The following is a 13824-nucleotide window of genomic DNA, read 5'->3' on the forward strand; positions in this document are numbered from 1 at the left end:
AGCCTCTTGAAATGTGAAGCGTGTGTGTGAAAGGATTTGTTCCACGAAAGCGCTTCCACTGCAAAACTTTAATAATTCCAGTATGACCTGATTCAAATGTTTAATGACAACAAAAACATTTAAAAATCATGAAAGGCGTCATTTTTTTCTAAAACATTAAAGAAAATACGATTTTTAAATGGCAGAACGCTCTTATTTTGAAAGTCCCGTTTGTTTTAAAGGACTGTCACATGAGCCTCGTCACGTGTCAGAGGATCGACCAATCAGCTCTCAGCAGCTCCGGGCTCTTTCCTCCGTGAGGTTGACGGCAGATTCCGTCGTTTTTTCGGCGACTTTCAGGTAAGAAAGGCCAAAGTACTTTTTTTTCTTTCTTTTTTGTTCAATTTGGAGACATTTCCTTACAAACGTTTCCTTAAAAAAATTGTCGGGAATTGTCGGTGAGGCTCTTCGTCTGCGCTCGCGCCACAACAGCTGCTGTTCACCTGTCTTTGTTTCTAAGCTTTAATTTGACTTTTTGTAAAACTCGAACTGCCGAGACAAAAATACGGAAAGAAACGTGATGTTTGTTTGTTTGGATGTAAGAATCTTCGCAAACATCGTTGTTGGAGCCATTTTTACGTCATAAATTCGCCACATTGGAATTTTTTCCCATGGAAAGTGTCTTTCTGTTTCCAGCTGACGTGGATTTTTGTGTTTATTTCCTCTTCTGTTCCCTTTGCGGGTCTGTGTAGGTATTTTGAAGTGATCACGTGATCAGAAGACCTCTGTTCTGTGGATTAGGACCTGATGCTCTGCGGCCTCAGGTCTGTAACTGATCTGCTCCTCAGGACCGTCTCCTCCAGCGGAACATGGCCACAGACGGGGTCCTCGCTCGTGGGACCCTGGGGTGGACCTCCGGGGGAAACTTCACCTCCTTGTGTCCCAATGGAACCAAATGGGTTTGGGACGGGCTCGGGGAGTGTGCCCAGGATGGGCGGGACATGGCCAGCGTCTACCTGGGGCTGCTGTCCATCGTCTGCTTCATGGTGTCCTCCCTCCCGTAAGTGTCGCGTCCAGGGGCCGCGTGAGGAGCCGTCAGGGGCCCATGTCTGTCCTCCTCCCTCTGCAGGCAGTACTGGAACTCGTGGAAGAAGGGGAACATGGACAGCGCGCTGTCCGTGTGGTTTCTGCTGCTCTGGCTGGCAGGAGACTCCTGCAACCTGGTGGGCTCGTTTCTGGCAGACCAGCTTCCCCTTCAGGTGACCGACTGAGCAGAGGACGAGCGTCTTCCTGCCGCTCTGTTAGGATTTAGGAACGCTCCCCTTTGAGCTGCAAAGTGTTGAGAGCAGTAAAAGAAAAGTCCTAAAATGTGAATGAATCCAGATGAAGCTGGTTGTGAATGTTCTCTGAGGAGCCGTGGTTTTGGGTCCTCGTTGATCCGTCTGGTCTTGTTGGTCCTTCTGGTTCAGACCTACACAGCTGTTTACTACGTTCTGGCGGACCTGCTGATGCTCACCATGTACACCTACTACAAGCTGAGGAACCGCAGAGCAGCAGGTGAGTCCGTTAGCCCAGACGGGACGTTTTGGCCCGCTCCACCAGAAAATTACTTTAAAGGCCTTCAGGTTTCTCGCCGTGGTGACCTCGTAACCTTTAAACTAGGTTTGCACCGTCCTCATCAAGCAACCACTTTCTAGGAAAACTCTTCGTAAACACGCGTCAATGTGTGCGTTTGCATGTTTTTACAACCATTTTCAGGCTCTACGGCCAAAACGAGCGGCCATTGAACGCGCCTTAAAGTTAGACGTATGGACGTATGGATGGCGTCCTTTTGAATTCAAGTGCCAACATTTGAAAATAGATCATGGAGGAGAAAGTAATGTTCTCACTTCGAGTCGCTCATGCGGTTTGGCAGACATTTTTACGCCTGATGCCCTTCCGGACACAATCCTGTGTTTTATCCGGGCCGGGGACGGGCACAGGGTCCCTGATTGGTCAAAGTCCAGCCTGGTTTCGACACCTGCTCAATGGCCGTGCGTTTTGTACGCACAGGTGGTAGAAACCTGCGCAGCGACGCGTGACCGTGAGAGTATTGAACACGGCGGCCTCAAACGCGCTTGTACGCGTTCACGTGGGCTTTCCGTTGGTCGCTTGAACGTGCGTTTCTGAGTGCGGTGTGAACGTCACTGAAAACCACAGTGTTTCTGAAAGAACAAGGTTTCAGCGGCTGACTCCGGCTCAGAAAGACGTCCTGGGCGGAATCGAACGTTTGGGTTTGACGCTGGACCTTGCTGTGTCCTCAGGTAGGACGGCTTTGAACGCGGTGGGCGTGTCCTGCATCCTGGGCCTCTCTGCCAGCCTCACCCGTCTTCCTGGACTGAGCCCCCAGCCGGAGATGAGTCCTTCCGGGTTCAGAAGTCGCTCGCTGCTGTCGACGGCCGACGCGGGCGCCATCGCCGTGAGCCAACCGGCCGCCTCCTGCAGGTCTGAGGGGGAGGAGCCGCCTCGGTTTGTTGACACGTTTCGCTTTTCCTCTGGCAGGCTTTCACCACTAAGGAGATAGTGGGTTTCTCCATCGGGTCGCTGTCCTCCGTCCTCTACCTCTGCTCCAGACTCCCACAGATGTACACCAATGTGAGTAGGACGCGGCGTGGGAGGGGGTGTGGCCTCCTGCTCACTTGTGAAGCTGCATGAGAAACATCTGTTTTATGATTAATGTTAGTTAAAAAAAGAGGCTTGTAGATAAATTCATCAATAGATGATTGATCGGTTTGTCTTTAACCACGAAAGCCTAAAGTTTGTAAGATCCAACATTTTCATGTCAACCAACTAAAGGAGGAAAGAAATACTGAAATGGATCATTTTTCCGGTTTTTAACCGAAGCTCATGTGTTCCACCAGAGTTCAGGCTTTGGGGGTTAAATGTCACCTGGAGAATTGAAACATGCCAGTGTGACTCAACGCTCCAGGTTTTTTACAACCCCCCCGTCTGCTCCTCACAGTTCAGGAGGAAGTCCACGGAGGGCGTGTCCTACTTCCTCTTCGCTCTGGTCATCCTGGGAAACGCCACGTACGGACTCAGCGTACTGCTGAAGAACCCGGACCAGAGTCAGGGGGAGAGGAGCTACCTGGTCCACCACCTGCCCTGGCTCATCGGCAGCCTGGGAACCCTCAGCCTGGACCTCATCGTATCCTTCAGAGCTGCTGGGGGGGGTGGGGGCTCCTCCTTCTGAGGCGCCAGCAGACAGATGAACCGCCTGTCCCGGCTTTCCTAAACTTTGGGGTTCAGATATCCATACAGTTCCTGATTTATCGGAACCCTCCGGACCAGAACCCGAGCCTCCACCAGGAAGAGTCGGCGCCGCTGATCGGCTGAAGCTTGACGGACTGGAGTTCAGACTCTCCTCCTCCTAAAATCTGATCTGATCTGAGTTTTTTCTTGAAGGTGAATCCTGATCCTGTTTGTTTACAGCAGATCCTAAATCTGCCCCCCCCTCTCCAGCCGTTTGGGTTTCTGTCCTTCATGAAGGACGCAGCAGTTTCTCAGCTGGAGGCTCCTCTGATGGAGCCGTTGGTGCCGTCAGACCCGGGTTCTGCGGGTTCTGATGTTTGGCTTCATGCGGGGGTCCGGCCAGAATCTCTAAAGGGTGGATCTCATTTTCCTCCATGAGTGTTCTGGTTCCGAAGGTCACGGTTCTACTCCGTTTGCACAAAAGCACTAAAGACTTTCAGAGGAGTTGGACGGTTTTCAGTTTCCTGTAAAGATTAAAGACCTGACTCCGCCTCCTCGCCTCTTTCTGTTCTGCTTTTTCTGTCGTTCCTGTGATGAAGAGGAGCTCTTCCTCAGTCCCGCAGAGGTCGGGGTCTGCCCCCATGTTGACCCCCCCCCCCCCCCCCCCCCCCGACATGAACCTCCTCTTTGACCTGCTCCTGGGGGGCCCTGACAGCCGTTTTTCTTCATTAGCACAGCATCTTTGGCCTCTCATGGCCCCCCCCCCTCTACAGGAAACACACATTTCCCTTCCCTACACCCTGTGTGTGTGTGTTTGGGGGGGGGGCTTGCTGTTGTGAAACAGTGGCAGAGAGATTGAGGAGTTAGCGGGACGATCCATCACCGGGACGGACTGGAGGCTGTTTATAAACACGGCATGCTGGGAATTTCCTAATGAGATGCTCGGGGGCAGGGGGGGGTGCACACAGGCGCCATGCGGCGGCGTGTTTTCGATGTGTTTGCAGTCAACATGACAAAGCGGCCCCGCTTTGTGTGTTTGGGGAGGGGGGGGTTCAGCTCCCATAGAGGATGTGAGGAACAAACCTGAAGGAAGGAGCGCGATGCTACAAACCTTCAAAATAAAAGCCCCTGCAGCTTCAGTGAAAGCCGCAGACATGCTTCCTGTGAGAGGAAAAAGAATCCAGAGCTTCTGCTACCAGATAAGAACATGAGCTGATCACAGGCAGGAGGGGGTCCTCCCTGGATTTATGAAGTGCTGAACCTCTGAGGGGCTCAGGACGAATGAGCTGAGGGCTGAAACCAGCCACCCTCGTTCAGTGCTCGTGTCAGGAACCACGTTTCCATGACGACGTCAGCGCACGTTCACAGGAATCGCTTCTGCTGAGCGGTCAGCAGTTTTTGGAGTTCGGCTCTTCCTCTCCCCGCCGCCCGTCTCCCATGTGGTGAGCCCCCACAGCGAGGGAAACGTCCAGAAGATCCATGGTGACATTTGCACGCGCTCAGACGAGACCGCCATCCTTTCCGTGCTCACTTCCTGTTGTCCTTTTGCTGGTCGCATGTCAGAGAGGGTTAGTATGACGGTTCATCGGCGGTGTGAAGCTCCTCTGACCCAACAGAACATTTCATCTCCATGGAAAGAAACCCATCAAACTTCACTGCTTTCCTAAAATTCCCTGCTGCAGCATTACTTCCTGAGATTACTTCCTGTCCAATAGTAATCCCTTTTCATTTAGTCTGTATTTGTGGAACATCTAAACGGCTCCCTGGGATCTGGAGACTGTTAAAGACGAGTACCAGAAGAGAGGGAACACTGAAGTTGCTGCAAAAGGTGAGATGTTACTGTAATAGATTACTTTTGTAATGCATTACTTCCAGCTGTGGTGGAGTAACAGACGCAGATTAAAAGAGAATAAACATGCAACAAATGATCATCAGCTGGAAAGACAAACCCGAGTCCTCCATGACGATGAAGTTAGAGCTCGCTGTCGCAGGATGTGATGAACGTTTTAGTTTTGGTTGAGATGAGGAGGTCAAAGCTTTGGAGCTCTGCAGGGTGCGGAGAAATCCCAGCACCACCCCAGAGTCAGGCGGACACGATTATGGGATGGACAGACAGACGAGTGCAGACTGTTGATCCCAACCGACTGTTTCATCCGAGCCTGTGAGAAAAGCCAAACGGCCATCAGCAGTAAGTTTTCTAGAAATAACAAACAGGTCACAGGTTCTGCAGGTTCTGGTCGTAATGCTCATCACAGAAACAACTGAGAGACGGAACAAGGAACCCAGGAACCGGAGCGAATTGGAACGTCACCACTTTGGCCCAAACGCTGGCGGTGGCTCCACAGCGCCGGCCGTCAACAATGTGGGGTCGTTCCCTGAGACTCTTTGATACATGGGGGGGCTAGGTGGGAACCGGACCAGCAACCTTCAGATCAGAGGTTGACCGCTCCACCACTGTCCCGCCATCATCATTGCCCAATTCTCAAAGATTCCGTTATTACAGCAGAGCAGAAAACAAGTATTCAGTCAATAGCAAATGTTCACCTGAACGTAACGTGACCCTGGTTGCAGTGACAGAGGTCAAAGGTCACCTGCAGGTCTGCAGCAGGTTTGGTCCATTCTTCATGCAGATCTTCTCTAGAGCTGGGATGTTTTCAGACTCCCTCCAGAGCATCTCTGATGGATTGTGGACCAGAAACGGGTCAAAAACACCCCAGAACCCTGAAATGCTTTTTTTCTTGAACACTTCTTGGTTGCCATGGCGATGCGTTTGGCGTCACTGCTGGAAGATGCAGCCACGTTTCGTCTTCAATGCTCTCACTGATGGAGGGAGGTTTTCACTCAGAATCAGATCAGTCAACCAATCATGATGCTTCCACCCCCATGCTTCACAGTGGGTCTGGGGGTCTTCATCCTCCAAACACGGGGACTGGCGTTTATATCAAAGAGCTCCATCTTGGTCTCATCTGACCTCATGACCTTCTCATCTGGATCATCCATGGTCTGTGCAGAACTGTAGACGGTCCTGGACGTGTTCTGGTTCAGGCAGGATGAACCTGTGGAGCTCTGCAGGATTTGGGTCCGTGACGTTGTGAGTTCCCGTAGCGGCCTTTGTTTCTGTGGTTCCAGCTCTCTTCAGGACCAGTTCCCCCGTGTAGTTCTGGGCTCTAACATGCAGATGCAGGTGGAGGGAGGTTGTCCCTGCTCCTCTAAGAATGGCTCCAACGGTGGATCTCTTCTCTCCAAACTGCTGTTTATAGTAGATGGGTTCATCCCAGTCTGGTTCAGGTCTACAGTCCCTGGTGTCCTCAGACAGCTCTTTGGTCTTGGTGCAGTCTGATGTTGACAGGTGTCTTTGTACAGATATTGGCTGTTTGTCATTAAGAAAACACAATAAAATGATGTCATTGTGTTGTTTTTGTAAAAACAAAAAATTTCCTCCATTTCCTTCACACGTCTTCTGCCTACCGTCTCCTTCATTCAGACGTTTTCTGCAGATGTGGGCTTGGGTGGTGGTCCTCCACACAAGCATGTTCCCGTGTGGGTTTGGGTGGTGGTCCTCCACACAAGCATGTTCCCGTGTGGGTTTGGGTGGTGGTCCTCCACACGCATGTTCCCATGTGGGTGGAGGACCTCCACACACGCATGTTCCCATGTGGGTGGTGGTCCTCCACACACACATGTTCCCGTGTGGGCTTGGGTGGTGGTCCTCCACACACATGTTCCCGTGTGGGTGGTGGTCCTCCACACACGCATGTTCCCGTGTGGGTGGTGGTCCTCCACACACACATGTTCCCGTGTGGGTGGTGGTCCTCCACACACGCATGTTCCGTGTGGGTTTGGGTGGTGGTCCTCCACACACATGTTCCCGTGTGGGTGGTGGTCCTCCACACACGCATGTTCCTGTGTGGGTGGTGGTCCTCCACACACACATGTTCCCGTGTGGGTGGTGGTCCTCCACACACGCATGTTCCCGTGTGGGTGGTGGTCCCTCCACACACGCATGTTCCCGTGTGGGTTTGGGTGGTGGTCCTCCACACGCATGTTCCCATGTGGGTTTGGGTGGTGGTCCTCCACATGCATGTTCCCATGTGGGTGGAGGTCCTCCACACACGCATGTTCCCGTGTGGGTGGTGGTCCCTCCACACACGCATGTTCCCGTGTGTGTTTGGGTGGTGGTCCTCCACACGCATGTTCCCATGTGGGTTTGGGTGGTGGTCCTCCACATACACAGATGATCCCTGCTGACCCGTTCTGGAGAGACGTTCTGAGACGGGTCGCGCCTGTACCAGTGGAGGTCCAGCGGGAGTGAGAGTCAAGGCTCTCCCTCTGACCTTCTGCCATCCACTGCTCAGTCCTGGTTCCCACAATGAGCCGGTGAAAGGGATGATGGGAGAGTGGGAGGACACCATCAATCCTCATGAGCACGCTACCCGTCAGCCGCTGCTGCTCACAGATTTACGGGCTGGCGTCTGGGTCACTCCTCCGTCTTCTTTGGGCTGCTGGGGCCTCGACTCCCTTTGCTCCATAAGCTGTCTTTGGAGGGGGCGGAGCCTCACCAACCCTTTAAATCCAACTGCTGTTCAATATTAACTGCAGCTCAAACAGAAGGCAGAGTCAACAGACTTCCAGGACGAACGGCAGAAGCTCCACCAGCCGACCCCGCTCCTGATGTGAGGTCAATCCAGACGTTGGGGCCCCAGTCCCAGCTTGTCTCCATGAGCGTCCAGACTTTCTTTTTAGGATCCCCCCCCCCCCGGGACTCTTAGGTCCTCCTCCAGCACTCCAGATCTTCAGCTGCGCTCCTCTTCCTCACTTCTCTGAAAGCTGTGAGGAACGTCAGAGACCTGAGGAGCGTCCCCTGGTCTTCCTCGTCCTTCACGTCTGCACGGATCCTGTTTGTTCGGGAGGCGGGAGACGCTCACCCCCCCCAGGAGGCTTCTCGGTCCAGATGAGAGAGTGGAGCGAACCCGAGATGAGCTTCTCGGCCGGAGGAGTCCTCTCCAGCTCTGACGGCTTCTGCTCCACGGAGCCTCTGCAGTACTACGGTGAGTCCTCAGCCGCTTCTCCTCTGCCTCACAGACCCCCCCAGAGCTTCGTTCTGGGGGGGGGGGGGGGGGGGGGGTGTCGTCTGTCAGATCTGGCGTGTTCGTTTGGCGTCTTTGTTTTCTCGTAAGTGAGACTTCCTTTTGAACCTTTTGGGCTTTTCTGCCTTGGTTCTTGAACTCAACAGACACTGTCAGTAAAAACCGAACAAAAAACCTTTGAGGTCAACTTGAAGTTGAGTCATGACATCTGGACTTCACGTTGGAACGCTCACCGCTGACCCTGAAGACTCGGCTTCAGGACGACATCCTGGAAGAACCAGAACTTCACTGATTCGAGGGAGAAGACCACCCAGTTCTGAGAGACAGATGTTGACCCGACCCGTCAGCACCAACCAAGAGAAAGCTAAACTACTGAAAAGTTCCTGGAGCTCTCACTGAGGGTTCCCTGGGGGGCTGATGGACAGATCTTCCCTGGGGGGGGGGGGGGGGGGGGGGGGGTGATGCTCCCCAAAGACGTGAGCTGTGACCCTCAGAATAAACATGATGAAGATGAAAGCCTGAAAACGGGTCCTTTGGAACATCTATGTCTCTGCAGCTCAAACCATCCTCTCTTTTTGCCGTTTCCCCCCCGTCAGCTGTTGCTGGGGGGGGGTCAGCCTCCCCGCACGTGGGAGGCAGAGCGTCCTCCACAGGCTCTATTTATAATGTCCCCATCATCAACAAACTGTCCCTGCTGTTGGGGGGTGAGGAGTGTTTAGACAGCGTTCAGATGGTTTACAAACAGCTCTGTCACACGCCGGGAAGGCCCCGCCCACCCGGCCAGAGGGGTCTGATGGAGACGAGAAACATCTGGACTGAGAGTCACAGAATGGTTCCAGGAGAGTCCAGAACACTTCCCGTCTATCGGATCCTTCAGACATGCCCAGGAACGTTCTGGACCTTTAAAGGTTCTGGAAGGTCCTCCTTCATCATCCGTCGCTTTAACCCGGGTCAGACTGTGACGTCAACTAGAGATCCGTGTTGCTGCTGGATAATCCACAAAAACCCCAAACTGAGTCCTGATTCCTGCTTCTAATCCTGGTTTTTCTGATCTTTCCCAGTAAATCTGTTATAAAAACCAGAATTTCTGTCCTTACTGTGATGAATGAAGGATCTTGTTACCATGACAACAAAACACCAGGGGGAGGGGGTTTCTGTCTAAAGATGTATAGCTGTTTTTTTAAAGAAATCACATTTGAATTTTAAAATCCTGAATTTTAAAGTCGGATTCTCCTCAAAGATCATTTAAAAATGTTAGATTTCTTTTTGAAAATAAAGTCTCCAGAGTTCAGTCAGAAAACTCTGACGAGTCCAAAGCTGACCTGGAAAACTCCGATCCAGGCTGATCAGAACTACTTTACTTATCTCATCAAAGTAGAACAGCCAGCGAAGCTCAGATTTGACCGTCACCATGGCAACAGCTAAATAGATATCAGTGGACCTGAAACTAAGAATTCAATAGAAAGGCAGAGGCAAAGTCATCAATAGAAACTAGTGATTGATCCTGATCAACCAGACCTCAGATCATGAAAGTGGGATTCATGGAAATCCCACGGATCACAGAAAACGAGAAGCCTTCGTCTACCTGAGCAGACCTTCTCAGAGTCTTCCTCACTCACAGAAGATGAAGAGGCTAAAGAACTTAGAAAAGCTTTGATCCTGAGGAGCATCTGCAGGATGACGTCAGGATCGTGAATCCGATCGGAATTCAGGGAATGAGTGAAGCTCAGTGGGAGGAGCCAGAACTGTTCCTGACCAGGTGAGGCTCACTCACTCGCAGCTCTCTGACACTCCAGCAGGAACATCTCAGGATGTCCACCGTCTGATTCCCTCCTGCTTTGGTAGTTTCCATGGAGACGTGCCGGTTTCTGTTCTTCAGGAGGTTCTGACGGGTCGTTCAGCTCGCTGCTGCTCAGTCACCAGGTTCCTCTTATCCATTTTTACCTTCAAAAGTAGGAGGAAGCTCCAACCCAGAAGGTCCGAGGTGACCTTCAGAAACAGCAAACATGGAAGATTCAGGAATTCAGGTGGAGGTCAGTTGTACAAGCTCCGCCCCCTCCTGTGCTGGCTCCTGTGAGCCGTCAGTTCAAAGGAAAAACTCAGCCTTTCTAAGTACAACCCCTCTCTGCCTCTGGGACCCCCACCCCGTGGGTGGGCCTTCTTTTTCATCAGTGCAGGTCCCACAGGAGTCCGCTTGGATTTTCACATGTTTCCTTCGGGGAGGGGGTGTGGCCTGAACTGCTCTCCAGGAAGATCGGCCTTCCGAGACCATCGAGCACCTTTGAAGTTCTCAGCTGCATCCTGTTTCAGCTGCAACAAGCTTCTCACGGCGTCCTGCAGGAGCAGCAGGAAACCGCCATGTCTGCGGCGCCGTGGCGGGTTCCTGCTGCTCCACTTCCCTGCAGACATGACCCAGAACCTGGCAGAAACGGGTCTTCAGCACAGATTGTTTCTGGTTTTCTACTGTTGTCGGTGAAGGTTGTGGCTTCCCGACCCGCTGACCTCCTGAACTGAACGGGTTTTAGGGCTGGAAGCAGTTTCTCCATCCTCACTCTGTGGTCTTTTCATGTTCTGGCTCCATTTCCTCCCATTTGAGACCAACTCAGAAAATAACATTTTTATTTCTCATACTTTTTTGGAAACTGGGATTTGGGGATTTTTGTGATTGTCGGCTGCAGATTTGCAGAAACTGAAGAATTTGTGTTTAAATCCAAAACGGATTCAGTGAAAACACACGACGGTGATTCTTAAACCATCTACTGATCTGGATTTCTGGCTCCTTTTCTCCTGCAGACCTGCTGCCCGACCCTCTTGGCTGTCCGCTGCAGGACCCAGATCTCCAGCTGCTCCCGTTCAGCCAGCAGCAGCACCACCCTGCAAACCTGCCCTTGTCCTTTCACAGCGCTCCACCCTCCTCCCCCTCCTCCTCCCAGCTCTGCCACCCATCGTACCACCCTTCATACCCCGTCTGCCTGGTGGGGCCCTGCGAGCCGGGCCCGGAGCCCCTCTGCGGGGGCCTGGCTCAGGGGTGTGGAACCGTGGAGCTGCCCCTCGGGCGGAGGTCCCGGGTGGGAATGGGGGGCAAGAGCAGAGGCCAGGATGAGCTGTGTGTGGTTTGTGGGGATAAAGCGTCGGGGTATCACTACAACGCCCTCACCTGTGAGGGGTGTAAAGGTACCCAAGGTCACCTGTTGGCTTTTGTTTGGATTCAAACCTAGGTGAGCTGCTGATGCCCCCCCCCCCCACAGGTTTCTTCCGGCGCAGCGTGACCAAAAAGGCCGTTTACCGCTGCAAGAGCGGCGGCAGCTGCGAGATGGACATGTACATGAGGAGGAAGTGCCAGGACTGCCGGCTCCGGAAGTGCCGCGCGGTGGGGATGCTGGCGGAGTGTGAGGACGTCTGCCTCCGTGCACAAACCTGGAAACACGAACCCGCGGCTGAAACTGTGATTTCTGAACCTCGCAGGCCTCCTTACAGAAGTGCAGTGCCAGTCCAAGCGCCTGAGGAAGGGGATCAAGGAGGAGGACAGAGCAGGAAGCAGGAGCCTGACTTCCACTGTCAGACTACCTGGACAGGTAAAACACAGGATGCTTTCCTGTTGGCCACTAAAGCCACACCCACACAGCACACACAGGTGGAGTTTTAGCATCTGTGCCAATCACAGTAAATACGTCAGACAGGAAGTACTTCCTTCCAAACCTAAACCTGACTGTTCTGCCCTCCACCTGCTCCAGGCTCCGCCCACCAGCTTGAACAGAGAGGAGAGGTGCTTGGTGGACAGGATGGTGGAGGCGCAGCGCTTCTGCAGGGATCAGGGAGACGGCGGCTGGACGGTAGGTCAGCGGAAAGCTTGACGTCCACACAGTTCCTCCGCTGTCCTTACGGTTGCCGTGACTGCGGCAGGTCTCTGAGTGGGCGTGGTCAGAGGACGGGGGAGGCATGCCTGCTGCGGTGTCGCCACAACTCCACAAGCTGCTGCAGTTTGCCAGGACGGTGCCAGGTACCTTCAGCCTTCACCCTCCACCCGGTGAGAGAGAATGCAGGTAGAGGCGCGCCTGCTGGGAGGGAAGCAGCAGGCGCGCCTCTATTCTGACGTAACAGTTTAAAGACGTCCAGAAAAACATCTGCCAGCAGGTGAGGGGAGGATTTCCAACGCCAGGTGGGGGTCCCTGATGGAGGTGGAGGTCTGCTGTTCGTGGCGTCTGTGATGTCATATTTATGCCGCCATGTTGCAAATCAAAATATATATATTTTTTTCCCTCCACTTTTTCCTTTGCTTTCAACAGTTTTATTTTTGCTCAGAAAATACATTTCCGTTTGCAACACAAATGTTTTCCGTCTCTTTGTTTCTCATCTCACTCTTTTCCTATCTTTGCTTTTGTTCTCACAAGTTTCCGGGTTTTTTCTTGTCCAACAGCTGAGAGCTAAATCAAAGATAACACAACGCATACGAAAACATTTGTGTTGCAAACAGAAATGTATTTGAAAGCAAATCTTTCGTGTTTTCATTTGCAGCTTAGAACATTTTGCAGCGTGGTGGCATAAATATCACTCCATACTTCTGCTGGTGTTTCCCCGTGTCGGCAGGGTTTGACCTCCTGGACTTCTCGGAGCAGCACGCCCTCCTGTCCGCTTCCTGGCTGGAGCTCGTCTTCCTGCTGTCAGCTCAGCAGTTTTCCCTCAACCCATCAAGCCCCAGTCCAGGTGAGCAGACGGCGCTCAGATGACGCAGCCTGACCTGCAGAAACCCCGTGCACAGAAAGCACGGTCTGATTGTCCTGGTCGTCAGCTCTGCAGCTCTTCGGCGTTTCCGCACAGAGCTGGTTCAGACACGCAGACGCCACGGACCACATGGCGGGGAGGGCGCCGACGTCCTCAGGTGAGCTCAGAAATCCTCCTCCAGAAAGGGAAAAACTTTCTGATGGACTTCCTGGTGTGAACAGGAAGCAGCGAGGAACTCCGCAGGCCCGTGCTGGGTTTCCTGCACAGCATGGCGGCGCTGCAGGTGACGGAGGCGGAGTATGCGCTGCTCACCGCCACAGCGCTGCTGTGTTCAGGTGAGACACCAGAACCACAGAAACCTTTAGACGATCACCTGAGCTGAAGCGGCGTTTCCTGTGCGTCTGCAGACCGAGCATCCCTGCACGCAGCCGGCTGCGTTGAGCAGATGCAGGAGCTGATCCTGGACCTGCTGTCCCGGCTGTGTGGGGCCCGGGCCGGGGCCGCACACGGGGGGGCACAGCGCTTCGGCTGCCTGCTAGGCCGACTGACGGAGCTACGAACTCTTCATCACAACCACCTCATTCTGATTAGAGGGCAGCACGGACGCCGATGAAGAGCAGACGTAGGAATGACCTCTTTGACCTTTACAGGATTATTTCTCCACGATGAAAAACATGTTTTCATATTTTTAGTTCCTGTAGACAAACTTTCAGCACCTTTATTGTTTTTTTATTCCAAATAAAGTGATGAATCCTGTTTGTTCATCTTTTACTTACATTGTTCAAAAACAGATCTGAAGAGACAT

General features: G+C 52.9%; 2 protein-coding genes across 4 annotated transcripts; both read left to right on the forward strand.

The window, feature by feature from the left end:
- Positions 1-204: 204 nt before the first annotated feature.
- Positions 205-3761, forward strand: pqlc2 (PQ loop repeat containing 2). 2 transcript variants are annotated; one of them, XM_011476662.3, is made up of 8 exons: positions 205-339; positions 732-1039; positions 1109-1238; positions 1449-1536; positions 2283-2437; positions 2521-2613; positions 2981-3166; positions 3268-3761. In XM_011476662.3, the coding sequence occupies exons 2-8, from the start codon at positions 849-851 to the stop codon at positions 3352-3354; spliced, it is 930 nt and encodes a 309-aa protein (XP_011474964.1). In that variant the 5' UTR covers positions 205-339; positions 732-848; the 3' UTR covers positions 3355-3761. The 2 variants fall into 2 exon arrangements, with proteins under 2 accessions (XP_011474964.1, XP_004070273.1); XM_004070225.4 differs by having other exon boundaries at positions 214-339; positions 828-1039.
- A 3724-nt stretch (positions 3762-7485) lies between these two features.
- On the forward strand, positions 7486-13775 carry LOC101155766 (bile acid receptor). Of its 2 annotated transcripts, none has more exons than XM_023956305.1 (10): positions 7486-8258; positions 11091-11471; positions 11546-11686; positions 11763-11872; positions 12032-12130; positions 12201-12297; positions 12885-13001; positions 13095-13176; positions 13241-13354; positions 13427-13775. In XM_023956305.1, the coding sequence occupies exons 1-10, from the start codon at positions 8162-8164 to the stop codon at positions 13458-13460; spliced, it is 1272 nt and encodes a 423-aa protein (XP_023812073.1). In that variant the 5' UTR covers positions 7486-8161; the 3' UTR covers positions 13461-13775. The 2 variants fall into 2 exon arrangements, with proteins under 2 accessions (XP_023812073.1, XP_023812072.1); XM_023956304.1 differs by having other exon boundaries at positions 7494-8258; positions 13087-13176.
- Positions 13776-13824: the final 49 nt, after the last annotated feature.

This window comes from Oryzias latipes, chromosome 7, assembly GCF_002234675.1.
Source record: "Oryzias latipes chromosome 7, ASM223467v1".
Taxonomy (NCBI): Eukaryota; Metazoa; Chordata; class Actinopteri; order Beloniformes; family Adrianichthyidae; genus Oryzias; species Oryzias latipes.